The 15,264-nt window shown below is 38.8% G+C and overlaps 1 protein-coding gene across 2 annotated transcripts in view; it reads left to right on the forward strand.

Moving 5' to 3' along the window:
• The window catches only part of STAG1 (stromal antigen 1), a 327,523-nt gene that overhangs the window by 184,993 nt on the left and 127,266 nt on the right, over positions 1 to 15,264 (forward strand). The window contains exon 6 of one of the 2 annotated variants that reach the window (XM_031663743.1): positions 4,200 to 4,307. The exons of the other annotated variant lie outside the window; for it this stretch is intronic. Within the exon in view, the coding sequence (XP_031519603.1) occupies positions 4,200 to 4,307 (108 nt within the window). The remainder of the gene's footprint in view (positions 1 to 4,199; positions 4,308 to 15,264) is intronic. 2 annotated transcript variants of the gene reach the window in all.

The raw sequence follows: 15,264 nt of genomic DNA on the forward strand, positions 1-15,264 counted from the left end.
GAATGACTCAGAGAGAAAGAAGGCTGCAAAAGGAAGAACCCTCAAAGGGACAGTTTCCCAAATAGGCTTTTTTTTGGAATTATATAGAAGAAAAAAATAAAGCAATTAAATTGTCTGACTAATATGATAGAGATTTCAAAATAGAAATGTTATAGCTGTATTTCTACGGGTTTGACTAAAAACTAGATAGAATCTATGTGAGAGAATATATCCTAGCAAAGTCATACATAACAAATCCTCCTCTTCCTATTTTGTGATGGTACATCTATCACGAACTAAATATCTATGCGGGGATCTACTGTTGTTTGAAATCCTTTTACATTTTGGCTCTAACACTGTGCTCTTTATTATTGTGGCTTTATAATACATGTTCTAAATATGGGGTCGTTTTCTCCTCTTTGTCTTTTTTTTCAAAATCTAATTACCTTCTTATGGCTGCTTTTTGTTTGATATGAATTTTAAAAATATACTTGTCAAGTGCCTCAAAAACCCTGCCTGGGATTTTGAATATTGGAACTCCATTGACTTTTATGATAAATTTAGGAGAATTTAAAGTACTTTGTTATGTTATATCACTTATGCATGAACATGCTGGAATTCTCCTCTTTTTTAAAGAGAAGAATTCTTACTGTATTGCTCGTGCTGGAGTATATTAACAGATGTGATCATGGCACATTAAAACTGCTAACTCCTGAACTGAGGTGATCCTCTTTTCTTAGCCTCACAAGTAGCTGGGATGGCAGGCATATACCTCCATGCCCAGCTGGATTTCTTTCTTTAAATATCATTAGGTCTTAATGGGTTTAATTTTCTCATAGAGGTGTGCATTATTTAGTAAGTTAATTCTGAAATACCTTATGCTATTTTTGTTAGAATAGTATTTAGTATTTTCTGCTTGGTTACTGCTGAGGAAGAGAACCTTTAATTTTTGTGTTGGTCTAGTATGTGGACCCTATTTGAACTCTTAGGTTCTGAGTTCCAAAATGCATTCTAGTAGTTTGTTGATTTTGTTGATTTTAGTATGTAGATTATCATATAACCTGCAAACAGTTTCAGTTCAGTTTTGTCTCTTCCTTTTCCCTTTTTTTTTTTTTTTTTTTTGAGACAGAGTCTTGCTCTGTTGCGCAGTCTAGAATGCGGTGGCGTGGTCTCAGCTTACAACCTCCACCTCTTGGTTCAAGCGATTGTCCTGCCTCAGCCTCCCAAGTAGCCGGGATTACAGGCACATGCCACCAAGCCCAGCTAATTTTTATATTTTTAGTAGAGACGGAGTTTCACCATGTTGGCCAGGCTGGTCTCGAATCCCTGACCTCAAGTGATCCACCCACCTGGACCTCCTAAAGTGCTGGGATTACAGATATGAGCCACCATGCCTGACCTGTCTCTCCCTTTTCTAACCTTGTAACTTTTATTTCATTCTCTTGTCTAATTGCATAGACAGCACCTTCAGCACTGTAACAGTGTCACTGATAGCTATTCCTGTTCTTGTCCTAGGAAATCATTTAAAATTATTTGTTTCTGTCATAGATTTTAATATGATAGAAGTTCCTTTGCATTCTGAGTTTTCTGGGATTTTTGTTTCATTAACGTGCCTAAGTTAAATTAATAGACTTGTCTAATGGTAAACACTATTGCATTGCTAGAATAAATTTTTTTAACATGATATATTTTGTTTTATTTAAATGCAGTATTATATTTAATATCTTAGGATTTTACGTTCGTGTTGATGAGTAAATTTGACATTTTTTTCTTGTCCTTTTCCAACTTCAAAATCAAGGTTGTAGTCTTGTATTCTCTTTGTAAAATACCTTTTTTTGTTTTTTTGGAGACAGAGCCTTACTCTGTCACCCAGACTGGAGTGCAGTGGTATGATCTCAGTTCACTGCAACCTTCACCTCCCAGGTTTAAGAGATTCTCATATCTCACCCTCCCGAGTAGCTGGGATTATAGGCACGCACCACCACGCTCAGCTACTTTTTTTATTTTAATAGAGATGGAGTTTTGCCATGTTGGCCAGGTTGATGTTGAACTCCTGACCTGAAGTGATCTACCCACCTCAGCCTCCCAAAGTGCTGGGATTTCAGGCGTGAGTCACTGAGCCGGGCTGTAAGATACTTTCAATAGTTTCTTGCCTTTTTTTTTTTTTTCCTCTTCTGAAAGAAGTGTCCTAAGACAGAGATTAATTATTTCTTGAAACTATAAGAGAATTATCTTATTAAAACTGTGACAGTCAATTTCTTTCTTTTTTTTCTTGGATACAGAGTCTCACTAAGTCACCCAGGCTAGAGTGCACTGGCGCAATCTCAGCTCACTGCAACCTCTGCCTCCCAGATTCAGGTGATTCTTATGCCACAGCCTCCCGGTAGCTGAGGTTACAGGCACGTGGCATCACGCCTTATTTTTGTATTTTTAGTAGAGATGGGACTTCACTATGTTGGCCAGGCCCGTCTTGAACTCCTGACCTCAAGTGATCCACCTCCTTGGCCTCCCAAAGTGCTGGGATTAACAGGCGTGAGCCACCCTGCCCAGCCAGTTTTTAATTTCTTTTGTGCAAGAGGTCTGTTATCATTTCTATTTCTTCCGTGATTAACCATCTAAATTAAATTCTATTGGCTGAGCGCAGTACCTCATGCTTGTAATCCAAACACTGTAAGAGGTTGAGCCGGGCAGATAACTTGAGGTCAGGAGTTCGAGAGCAGCCTGGCCAACATGGTGAAACCCCATCTCTACTAAAAATACAGAAAATTAGTCGGGTGTGGTGGCAGGCACCTGTAATCCCAACTACTCAGGAGGCTGAGGCAGGAGAATCGCTTGAACCCAGGAGACGGAGGTTGCTGTGAGCCGAGATAGGGCCACTGCACTTCAGCCTCTGCGAAAGAAACTGTCTCAAAAAAAAAAAAATTAATTAATTAATTGTTATTTCTTTTGTGTTACTGTTGACATTTTTGCAAACTTTTAAAAATGTTTTATCACAGTTTTATAATTTTATAGTTCATGATCTTCTTATTACTTTCCAAGACTCATTCTTTCTTAATTCTTTTCATCCTCTATTTTATTCGTATTCTCTTTTTCTTCATAAGTCATGTCAGGTTTGTCCATCTTACTGTTTGTAAAGAACCAGGTTCTTTTAGCTCATTTGTTTTTTGTTTTCTAATAACTATATCTAAAGTAATAAATACACCTTTAAGTACTCATGTATGTCCTAAAAATTTAGACATGTAGTATTTTAATAGACAATAATAAATAAATGTCTGTGAAACCTTTAATTACCTTTGTGGTTTCCAGTGTAATTGCAGGTTACTTGGAAGTATGTTTTTATTCTACCCAAATTTTTTTTTTTTTTTTTTTGGAGACTGAGTCTGGCTGGCTCTGTCGCCCAGGCTAGAGTGCAGTGGCACAATCTTGACTCACTGCAACCTCTGCCTCCCAGGTTCAAGCGATTCTCCTGCCTCTGCCTCCCAAGTAGCTGAGACTACAGGTACACATCAACACGCCTGGCTAATTTTTGTATTTTCAGTAGAGATAGGGTTTTGCTGTGTTGGCCAGGCTGGTCTCTAACTCCTGACCTCAGGTAATCCACCCTCCTTCGCCACCCAAAGTGCTGGGATTATAGGCATGAGCCACCGCGCCTGGCTCTAAGATTTTAAGCTGTAGAAGAAGGCCAGACGCAGTGGCTCATGCCTATAACCCCAGCACTTTGGGAGGATGAAGCAGGTAGATTACCTGAAGTCAGGAGTTAGAGAACAGTCTGGCCAACATGACGAAACCTCATTTCTACTAAAAATACAAAAAATTAGCTGAGCGTGGTGTTGGGTGCCTATAATCTCAGCTGCTCGGGTGGCTGAGGCAGGAGAATCACTTGAAACCGGGAGGCAGAAGTTGTGGTGAACCAAGATCATGCTGTTGCACTCCAGCCTGGGTGACACAGCAAGACCCTGTCTCAAAATAAATAAATAAATAAATAAAAAGTAGAATAATTGTGGGCATTTTATTTTCTTCTTGTTGAATCTTTATTTTCTGAATTTTGTGTTATTGTCTTTTATACTAAAAGAAGAAACATAACTTTCAAAGTAAGATGAAAGATGAGACAAAAATTATTAAGCCTTGAATTTTATAGTGAACTTTACAAAGTTTAAATAAAAGTAAAACTGAAAATAAACATTTGCTTTAGATCAGATGTTACTTTCTGTATTTTTCAGTGGAAGTGAAGAAGCTCTTTCCAATGAAGACTGTGAAAATGTTTACCACTTGGTGTACTCGGCACATCGCCCTGTTGCTGTGGCAGCTGGAGAGTTCCTTCACAAAAAGTGAGCTGATTATCTTTGAAAACAGATTCTACTTTTCTATGTTGTTTTGTTGTTGTTTTAGAGTTTGTAGGAGAGAGTAATAGTGACTGAACACAGTGCTGAAAATGTCCATCTCATACTCTGAGGGCTATAACAGCCTCATAGCCTATGTATACATTATGAATCACACCCTTCAGGATGCTGTACCTTGTGACATACTCCTTTTTTCTGAAATCTGAGAGGATGATTCTCAGCTAGATGTGAGTGGAGATTGGAGGAGTGCATGAAACTTATAAAAGCTAACATAATTGATAATTCATCACTAGTTTTTTCTTTAAAATTCTGAGATTTGATCTTACTTTCTCAACATTTGTAATCTAAATGTGAAGCAGTATCACCTTTAAAATGCCTCCCAAGTTTTAATGTTTTTTCATTTTCTCCATTATGATGATTGATTATTTATTTATTTTTTAATTTTTTGAGATGGAGTTTCGCTCTTGTTGCCCAGGCTACAGTACAGTGGCACAATCTCGACTCACCACAACTTCTGCCTCCCAGGTTCAAGTGATTGTCCTGCCTCAGCCTCCCAAGTAGCTGGGATTACAGTCATGCACCATCCTGCCCAGCTAATTTTATATTTTTATTAGAGACAGGGTTTCTTCATGTTGGTCAGGCTGGTGTTGAACGCCCGACCTCAGGTAATTCGCCTGCCTCAGCCACTCAGAGTACTGGGATTACAGGCGTGAGCCACCACACCTGGGCATGATGAGGATTATTTTAATCAGTAATTCATAGTAATTCTGAAAGTTTTATATATATATAGTTGCAGTTTAATTTTTTTTTAAACCTTATTTTTTGGTAAAGCATAAAGCTAATGAGAGTATATGCATGTGAACACTTAGGAAGGACATTTTTTATTGTGATTTACTGTATATGTTGTATAATTAGATTAGTTCATTCTGTAAAACATTTTAAAATATATTATATATGTGTGTGTGTGTGTGTGTGTATACATATATATATATTTTTTTTGAGAGATGGGGTCTTGCTGTCTTGCCCAGGCTGGTCTTGAACTCCTGGCCTCAAGTGATCCTCCCACCTCAGCCTCCCAAAGTGTTGGGATTACAGGCATGAGCCATTGCACCTAGCTGATTAATTCATTTTTAAACTATAAACATATTCTTGGTTATATGTGTATATCTTTTGCTTTGCTTTGTGTTTTGGTTTTTTGTTTATGGATTTAAATTACTAGCTTTGAATAATATTCACAGGTGATTACAAAAGTTTATTATATATGCTAACTTCGTATTATGCTGAAATACAAATATAAATCATGGACTAGGCAACTGCTGTGCATCAGTGACTAACTTTGATAATGAGCAGGCCTGGCCTCTATCCAGTATCTGCATTCAGTGCTACAATAAAAATTGTTCTCTACTCACTTGTACCTTTCAAAGTGAGAAAAGTTATTTGAGTGTAAGAAATCTCCGTTAAGAAAGAAACCAGCTACTTACTGTGCATGCTGGCAATGAAAATGAAGAGGAAGAAAGTCAAGGTTTTCAGGCATGACTTAAAATAATATTGAATTTCCTAGTGACTCTGACACCTCTGGCTAGTAAAATAATGCTGATTTTATATTTATCTTTGGATGTTGTCTGTCACCGATATCAAGGAGGTACTGTAGCCTTTCTTTTTTCAGGTTTATTATATTCTAATTAGTCTATTCTCCACTTAACTTGTCAAAGAACTTTGTGTTTTTAGAAATAATTTGTTGTTTCTGTAGTTTCAGAGAGAAAATAAACTTGAGATGGGTTCTCTGTATAGTAGAAGCCATAAACTGGTAACTCTTAAGTTAGAAAAAGTCTTACTTAGAATGTACTTATTTTATATCTGTATTATATTTTTCTATGTTTGAAATATTGGCTAAATTTTTTATACTTTAAAAATTGATAGACATTTATAGAGTACATGTGATATTTTGATACATGCATCTAATGTGTAATGGTCAAATTAGGTAAGTAGGATATCCATCACCTCAAATATGTATTATTTCTTTGTGTTGGGAACTTTCCAAATCTTCTATTAATAGCTATTTTGAAATATTCCATAAATTATTGTTAACTATAGTCACCCTACTGTGCTATCAAACACTAAAACTTATTTCTTCTAACTGTATTTTTGGACCCATTAACCAACCTCTCTTTATTCCGCCCTCTGGTAGCAATCATTGTACTGTGCCTCCAGGAGATCAACCTTTTTTTAACTCCCACATATAAGTGAGAACATGAGATATTTGTCCTTCTGTGCTTGGCTTAATTCACTTAACATAATGTCATCTAGTTCCATCTGTGTCACTGCAAATGACAGAATTTCCTTTTTATGGCTAAATAATATTCCATTGTGTATAAATACCACATTTGTTTATCCATTCAAACGTTGATGGACACTTAGGTTGATTCCATGTCTCACTACTATCAATAGTACTGTACTGAACATGGCAGTGCAGATAGCTCTTTGATATGCTGATTTTTTTTTTCTTGTAGATATATACTTAGCAGTGGAGTTGCTTGATCACATGGTAGATGTTTTTAGTTTTTTGAGGAACCTCCATACTGTTTTCCACAGTTGCTATACTAGTTTAGCTTCCTACGAACAGTGTACTAGCATTCCCCTTTCTCTGCATCCTGGCCAGCATGTTATTCTTTTGTCTTTTTGATAATAACTGTTGAAAATGAGGTAAGATGATATCTCATTGTGATTTTGTATTTGCATTTTCTTTGTAATAAATGATGAGAGCACTTTTTTGTATACCAGTTGGCCACTGGTATGTCTTCCTTTGAGAAATGTCTATTCAGATCATTTGCCCATTTGTAAATTGGATTGTTTTCATTTTTACTAAGGAGTTGTTTGAGTTCCTTATATCCCTTGTCAGATGAATAGTTGGCCAATATTTTCACCTATTCTACAGGTTGTCTCTTTATTGATCCCTTTGCTATATAGAAACTTTTTTGCTTGATATAATCTCAATTTTCTGTTTTTCCTTTTGTTGCACATGCTATTGAGGTCTTGCCCCAAAACTCTACCCAGACTAATATTCTTAAGAATCCCCAGTGTTTTCTTTCTCTTTTTTTTTTTTTTTCCAAGACGGAGTCTCACTCTGTCGCCCAGGATGGAGTGCAGTGGCGCGATTTCAGCTCACTGCAACCTCCACCTCCTGGGTTCAAGCAATTCTTCTGCCTCAGCCTCCCGAGTAGCTGGGATTACAGGTACGTGTGACCACACCCGGCAGTTCACTACTATTTATTGAAGAAGAAGCTGTCCTTTCCCCACGATATGTTCTTGGTGCCTTTGCCGAAAATCAGTTAGCTGTAACTGTGTGCACTTATTTCTGGGTTATCTGTTCTGTTGCATTGGTATATGTGTCTGTTTTTATGCCAGGATTATGCCATTTGGGGTAATAAGACTTTGTATTATATTCTAAAGTCAGGTGGTGTAAAGCCTCCAGCTTTTGCTCAAGATTGCTTTGCTTATTGTGGGTAATTTGTGGGGCCATATGAATTTTAGGGTTTTTTTTTCAATTTCTATAAAAAATGTCTTTGATAAAGGGATTGCATAGAATCTGTATATCAATTTGAGTAGTATGGACATTTTAAACAGTCTTAATTCTTACAATCCAAGAGCATGAGATGTCTTTTTGTTGTTGTTGTTGTTTTTTTTGTTTTTAAATATCCTCTCAGTTTCTTTCATCTGTGTTTTATAGTTTTGTTTGTAGAGATCTTTTTTTTTTTATTTTATTTTAAATTTATTTATTATTATTATGCACTGTAAGTTGTAGGGTACATGTGCATAGCGATGCAGGTTTTTTACATATGTATGCTTGTGCCTTGTTGGGTGTGCTGCACCCATCCTTTCGTCATTTACATCAGGTATAGCTCAATACCAATCCCTCCCCCTCCCCTCCCCATGATAGGCCCGGTGTGTGATGTTCCCTTCCCGGTCAAGTGATCTCATTGTTCAGTTCCCACTATGAGTAAAGGAACATGGTGTTGGAACCTGTTTCTTGAATGGTTGCTAAGAATGGTGGATTCCAGGTGCATCCATGTCCTACAAAGGACACAAACTCTAAATGGCATTATGGCTGCATAATTATTCCATGGTGTATATGTTATACATTTCTTAATCCAATCTGTCACTGATGGACATTTGGGTTGATTCAAGTCTTTGCTATTGTGAATAGTGCTGCAATAAACATGCGTGTGCATGTGTCTTTAGAGCAGCATAGTTGTCAGGTATATGCAGTAATGGGATGGCTGGGTCATATGGGTACATCTAGTTCTAGATCCTTGAGGAATCGCCATACTGTTTTCCATAATGGTTGAACTAGTTTACAATCCACCCAACAGTGTAAAAGTGTTCCTATTTCTCCACATCCTCTGGCACCTGTTGTTTCCCTGCTTGGACCGTCCTTTGTTCTAACTGGTGAGATGACCTCCTGTTGGTTTTACGTTTTGCATCTCTCTGGGTAGTGATGACGAGCATTTTTCATGTGTTCCATTTGGCTGTATGAATGTCTTTGCTTTGAAATGTCTATTTATATCCTTTGCCCCGCACTTTTGATGGGGTTGTTTGTTTTTCTTGTAGAATTTGTTTGAGTTCTTTGTAGGTTCTGGATATTAGCCCTTTGTCGAAATTAGGTAGATTGCAAGGTACCTGCGTTCTGGCAGGTTGCCTGTTCATCTGATGGTAGTTTCTTTTTGCATGCAGAAGCTCTTTGAAGTTAATGAGATCCCATTTGTCAATTTTGGCTTTGCTGCCCGTTGCTTTTGGTGTTTTTAGACATGAAGTCTTTACTTGGCTATGTCCTGAATGGTTTTAGGTTTCCTCTAGGATTTTTTTTATGGTATTAGATTAACATTTAAGTCTCTAATCATCTTGAATTCATTACTAGTATAAGAGGTAAGAGATCAGTTTCAGCTTTCTACTTATGGCTAGCCAATTTTCGGCGCATTTATTAAATAGAATATCTGACTTGTTCTCTCCAGGTTTGTCCAGATCAGATGGCTGTAGATGTGTGTCCTTTCTGAGGACTCTGTTCTGTTCCATTGATTATATCTCTGGGTACCATTGCCATGCTGTTTGCGGATTACTGTAGCCTTAGCAGAGTATGGATTTGAAGTCAGGTGGCGTGATGCCTCCAACTTTGTTCTCTTGGCTTAGGATTGTGCTTGGAGATCACGAGGGCTCTTTGGTTCCCATAGACTTTTAAAGCAGTTTTCCAATTCTGTGAAGAAACTCATTGGTAGCCAGTGGGACATTAGAATCTATATAAATTACCTTGTGGGCAGTATGGCTGAACACGATGATTCTTCCTATCCATGAGGCATGACAATTCTTCCATTGTTTTGTCTCTTTTATTTCAGTGAGCAGTGGTTTTGGCGATTCTCATGAAGAGGTCTTCCATCCCCAAGTTGGATTCCTAGGTATTTGATTCTCTTTGAAGCCAATTGTGAATGGAAGTTCATTCATGATTTAGCTCTCTCTGTTTGTGTGTTGCTGGTGTGAATGCTTGGCTGATTTTTGCACATTAATTTTTATCCTGAGACTGCTGAAGTTGCTTATCAGCTTAGGAGATTTTGGGCTGAGACAATGTTGAGGGTTTCAAATACGCCTGATATGTCATCTGCAAGAGGACGATTTGACTTCTTCTTTTCCACAACTGAATACCCTGATTTCTTTCTCTTGCCCTAATTGCCTAGCCAGAACTTCAACACTATGTTAGACAGGAGTGGTGAGAGAAGACATCCTGTCTTGCCAGTGGCTGGAATGCTTCCACTTTTGCCTTCAGTGATGTGGCTGTGGGTTTTATTCATAAATAGCTCTTATTATTATTTGAGATACGTTCAATGTGCCAGATTGTGACGTTTTAGCATGAAGGAGCTGTTGAATTTTGTCAAAAGCAGCACTGCATCATGAGATAACCATGGTTTACTTTATGCTGCTGGTTCTGTTTATATGCTGGATTATGTTTATTACGTTTCTGAATGTTGAACCAGCCTTGCATCCCAGGGATGAAACCCGCTGATCATGGTGGATAAGCTTTTGATGTGTTGCTGAATCGGAACAGTATTTTATTGATTTTTGCTCGATGTTCATCAGGATATTGGTCTAAAATTCTCCACTGTTAATATCTCTGCCAGGCTTTGGTATCAGGATGATGTTGGCCTCATAAAATGAGTTAGGGAGGATTCCCTCTTTTCTATTGATTGGAATAGTTTCAGAAGGAATGGTACCAACTCCTCCTTGTACCTCTGGTAGAATTCAGCTGTGAATCCATCTGGTCCTGGACTTTTTTTTTTGGTTGTTGGGCTATTAATTGTTGCCTCAATTTCCAGAGCCTGCTATTGGTCTATTCAGGGATTTAAGCTTCTTCCTGGTTTAGTCTTGGAAGAGTGTAAGTGTCGGAAATTATCCATTTCTTCACGTTTTTCCAGTTTATTTCGTAGAGGTGTTTATAGTATTCTCTGATGGTAGTTTTGTTTCTGTAAGGGTCGGTGAGTTGATATCCCTTTATCATTTTAGTGCGTCGATTTGATTCTTCTCTCTTGCTTCTTTATTAGTCTTGCTAGTGGTCTGTCGATTTTGTTGATCTTTTTCAAAAACCAACTCCTGGATTCATTGATTTTGGAGGGTTTTGTGTCTCTATCTCCTTCCAGTTCTGCTTTCTGATCTTAGTTATTTCTAGCCTTCTGCTAGCTTTGAATGTGTTTGCTCTTGCTTCTCCTATTCTTTCGTGCGATGTTAAGAATTAATCAGGAATTTTAGATCTTTCCTGCTTTTCTTGTGGGCATTTAGTGCTATAAATTTTCCCTCTACACACTGCTTTAAATGTGTCCCAATTCTGGTATGTTGTATCTTTGTTCTCATTGGTTTTTGAAGAACATCTTTATTTCTGCCTTCATTTTCGTTATGTACCCAGTAGTCATTCAGGCAGGTTGTTCGGTTTATGTAGTTGGCGGTTTGATTGAGTTTCTTAGTCCTGAGTTCTAGTTTGATTGCACTGTGGTCTGAGAGACAGTTTGTAATAATTTCTGTTCTTGTACATTTGCTGAGGAGTGCTTTACTTCCAATTACATGGTCAATTTTGGAATAAATACGATGTGGTGCTGAAGAAGAATGTATATTCAGGTGGAAGTTTATAGATGTCTATTAGGTCTGCTTGCTGCAGAGATGAGTTCAATTCCTGGATATCCTTGTTGGCTTTCTGTCTCGTTGATCTGTGCAAATGGTGTTGACAGTGGAGTGTTAGTCTCCCCATTATTGTGTATGGGAGTCTAAGGAGTCTCTTTGTAAGTCTCTAAGGACTTGCTTTATGAATCTAGGTGCTCCTGTATTGGGTGCATATATATTTAGGATAGTTAGCTCTTCCTGTTGAATTGGTCCTTTACCATTATGCAATGGCCTTCTTTGTCTCTTTTGATTTTTGATGGTTTAAAGTCTGTTTTATCAGAGACTAGTATTGCAACCCCGGCACTTTGTTCTCCATTTGCTTGGTAAATCTTTATCCATCCCTTTATTTTGAGCCTATGTATGTCTCTGCGTGTGAGATGGGTCTCCTGAATACAGCAGACTGATGAGTCTTGACTCTTTATCAGTTTGCCAGTGTGTGTCTCTTAATTGGAGCAGTCCATTTACATTTAAGGTTAAGATTGTTATGTGTAGAACTTGATCCTGCCATTATGATATTAACTGGTTATTTTGCTCATTAGTTGATATAGTTTCTTCCTAGCCTCGATGGTCTTTACATTTTGTGGCATGTTTTGAGATGGCTGGTGCGGTTGTTCGCGCTTTCCATGTTTAGTACTTCCTTCAGGGTCTCTTGTAAGGCAGGCCTGATGGTGACAAAATCTGGCATTTGCTTATCTGTAAAGGATTTTATTTCTCCTTCACTTATGAAACTTAGTTTGGCTGGATATGAAATTCTGGGTTTAAAATTCTTTTCTTTAAGAATGTTGAATATTGGCCCCCACTCTCTTCTGCTTGGAGAGTTTCTGCCGAGAGATCTGCTGTGAGTCGTGGGCTTTGCTTTGTGGGTAACCAGGCCTTTCTCTCTGGCTGCCCTTAGATTTTCCTTCATTTCAACTTTGGTGAATCTGGCAATTATGTGTCTTGGAGTTGCTCTTCTCGAGGAGTATCTTTGTGGCGTTCTCTGTATTTCCTGGATTTGAATGTTGGCCTGCCCTGCTAGGTTGGGGAAGTTCTCCTGGATGATATCCTGAAGGTGTTTTCCAACTTGGTTCCATTTCCCCCCTCACTCCAGGCACCCCAATCAGGAGAAGTAGATTTGGTCTTTTTACATAATCCATACTTCTTGCAGGCTTTGTTCATTTCTTTTTTCTTCTTTTTTCTTTGGTTTCTCTTCGCTTCATTTCATTCATTTGATCCTCAATGCTGATACTCTTTCTTCCAATGATTGTCAGTGGGTTACTGAAGCTTATTGCATTTGTCGCATTATTTCGTGTCATGGTTTCATCTCTTTCATTGGATTTATGACCTTCTCTGCATTAACCATTTAGTCTAGCCGTCAATTCTTCCTTAGTTTCTTCGGTCATTAAATTCTCAATTGATGATTCTTCTCTCATCTCGTCAAAGTCATTCTCCGTCCAGCTTTGATCCGTTGCTGGCGATGAGCTCGCTCGCGCTTTGCAGGGAAAGATGCTCTTGTTTTGAATTTCCAGCTTTTCTTCTTTTCCCCATCTTTGTGGTTTTATCTGCCTCTGGTCTTTGATGATGGTGATGTACTGATGGGGTTTTTAATTCAGTGTCCTTCCTGTTTGATAGTTTTCCTTCTAACAGTCCAGGACCCTCAGCTGTAAGGTCATTGGAGATGCTTGAGGTCCACTCAGACCCTGTTTGCCTGGAAGGTATCAGCAGCAGAGACTGCAGAAGATAGAATATTTCGAACAGCAAGTGTACCTGTCTGATTCTTGCTTTAGAGAAGCTTCCTCTCAGGGTGTACTCCACCCTGTGAGGTGTGGGGTGTCAGACTGCCCCTAGTGGGGGATGTGTCTCCCAGTTAAGCTACTCAGGGTCAGGGGTCGCTTGAGCAGGGAATCTGTCCGTTCTCCAGATCTCAGCCTCCGTGTTGGGAGATCACTGCTCTCTTCAAAGCTGTCAGACAGAGTGGTTTGGGTCTGCAGAGTATCTGCTGCTTTGTTATTGTTTACTGTGCCCTGCCCCAGGGTGGAGTCTACAGAGACAGGCAGGTTTCCTTGAGCTGCTGTGAGGCTCCCACCCGTTAAAGGCTTTGGCTTTGTTTTACCTACTTAGCCTGGAGGCAATGGCGGGGCGCCCCTCCCCAACCTGCACCTTGCCGGTAGATCACAGACTGCTGTGATAGCAATGAGGGAGGCTCGTGGGTGTCAGGACCCTCCCCAGCCAGGTGTGGGATATGATCTCCTGGTGCCTGTTTGCTCAAAGCGCCCAGTGTTGGTGGGAGTTACCCGATTCTCCAGGTGTTGTGTGTCTCAGTTCCCTGGCTAGGAAGGGATTCCCTTCCCCATGCGCTTCCCAGGTGGGCAATGCCTGCATCCCTGTAGCTAACTCTCAGCTGGTCGGGCTGCAGCAGCTGATGATACCGATCTTCCACGGCCTCCCCAGTGAGATGAAGACCCAGTACCTCAGTTGAAAATGCCCGAAATCACCGGTCTTCTGTGTGGCTGGCTGGGAGTTGAAGACTGGAGCTGCTCCCTATTGTTAGAAATGTTGCTCCGCCCCATGTAGAGATCTTTTACTTTGGTTAAATTTATTCCCAGCTGGTTTTTTTGGTAGCTGTTGGAAATGAGATTGACTTCTTGACTTCTTTTTCAGATTGTTCACTTTTGCTGTATAAGAATGCTACGGATTTTTATGTCGGATTTTGTATTCTACTTTTCATAATTTATTAGTTATAACAATTTTTTGTGCGGAGTCTGTTTTTGTAAATATAAGATTATGCCATCTACAAACAAAGATAACTTGACTTCTTTCTTTCCAATTTGGATGTCTTTTATTTCATTCTCTTGCCTAATTGCTCTGACTAGGACTTTTAGTACTATGTTGTATAAAAGTGGTGAAAGTTGACATCCTGGTCTTGAGTTCTTATAGGAAAGACTTTCAACTTTTCCCCATTTAATGTGATCGTAACTGTGGGTTTGTCTTATATGGACTTTATTATTTTGAGATGTGTTTCATCTTTGCTAGTTTATTGAGAGTTTTTATCATGAAGGGATGTTGATTTCTTTCAAATGCTTTTTCTCTATTGAGAGGGTCATAAGTTTTGTCTTTCATTCTGTTGATGTGATGTATCACATTTATTGATAATGCATATGGTTAAGCTATCTTTGTGTCCCTGATATAAATCCTGCTTGATTATGGTACATTATCTTTTTAATATGCTGTTAAATTTGGTTTGCTAGTTATTGTTGAGAATTTTTACATGCATGTTTACTGGGGATATTGTCTAATAGTTTTTGTTGTTGTTGTTATTTTGTCTTTGTCTGGTTTGGCTGACCTTATACAATGAACTTGGAGGTGTTCCCTTGTCTTCAATTTTGTGAAATACTTTGAGTAGAATTGGTGTTAGTTCTTCTTTAAATGCTTGGTAGAATTCTGCAGTGAAGCCATCAGGTACTGGGCTTTTTTTGTTTGTTTGGAGACTTTTTATTAATGCTTCAATATCATTAATTTTTATTACTGCTTCAATATCATTATTGGTCTGTTCAACAGGTTTTCTATTTCTTTTTTTTTTTTTTTTTTTTTTTGAGACGGAGTTTTGCTCTTGTTGTCCAGGCTGGAGTGCAATGGCACGGTCTCGGCTCACTGCAACCTCCGCCTCCTGGGTTCAAATGATTCTCCTGCCTCAGCCTCCCGAGTAGCTGGCATTACAGGTGCCTGCCACCATGCCCAGCTAATATTTGTATTTTTAGTAGATACGGGGTTT

This window comes from Papio anubis, chromosome 2 (assembly GCF_008728515.1).
Source record: "Papio anubis isolate 15944 chromosome 2, Panubis1.0, whole genome shotgun sequence".
NCBI classification, from domain to species: domain Eukaryota; kingdom Metazoa; phylum Chordata; class Mammalia; order Primates; family Cercopithecidae; genus Papio; species Papio anubis.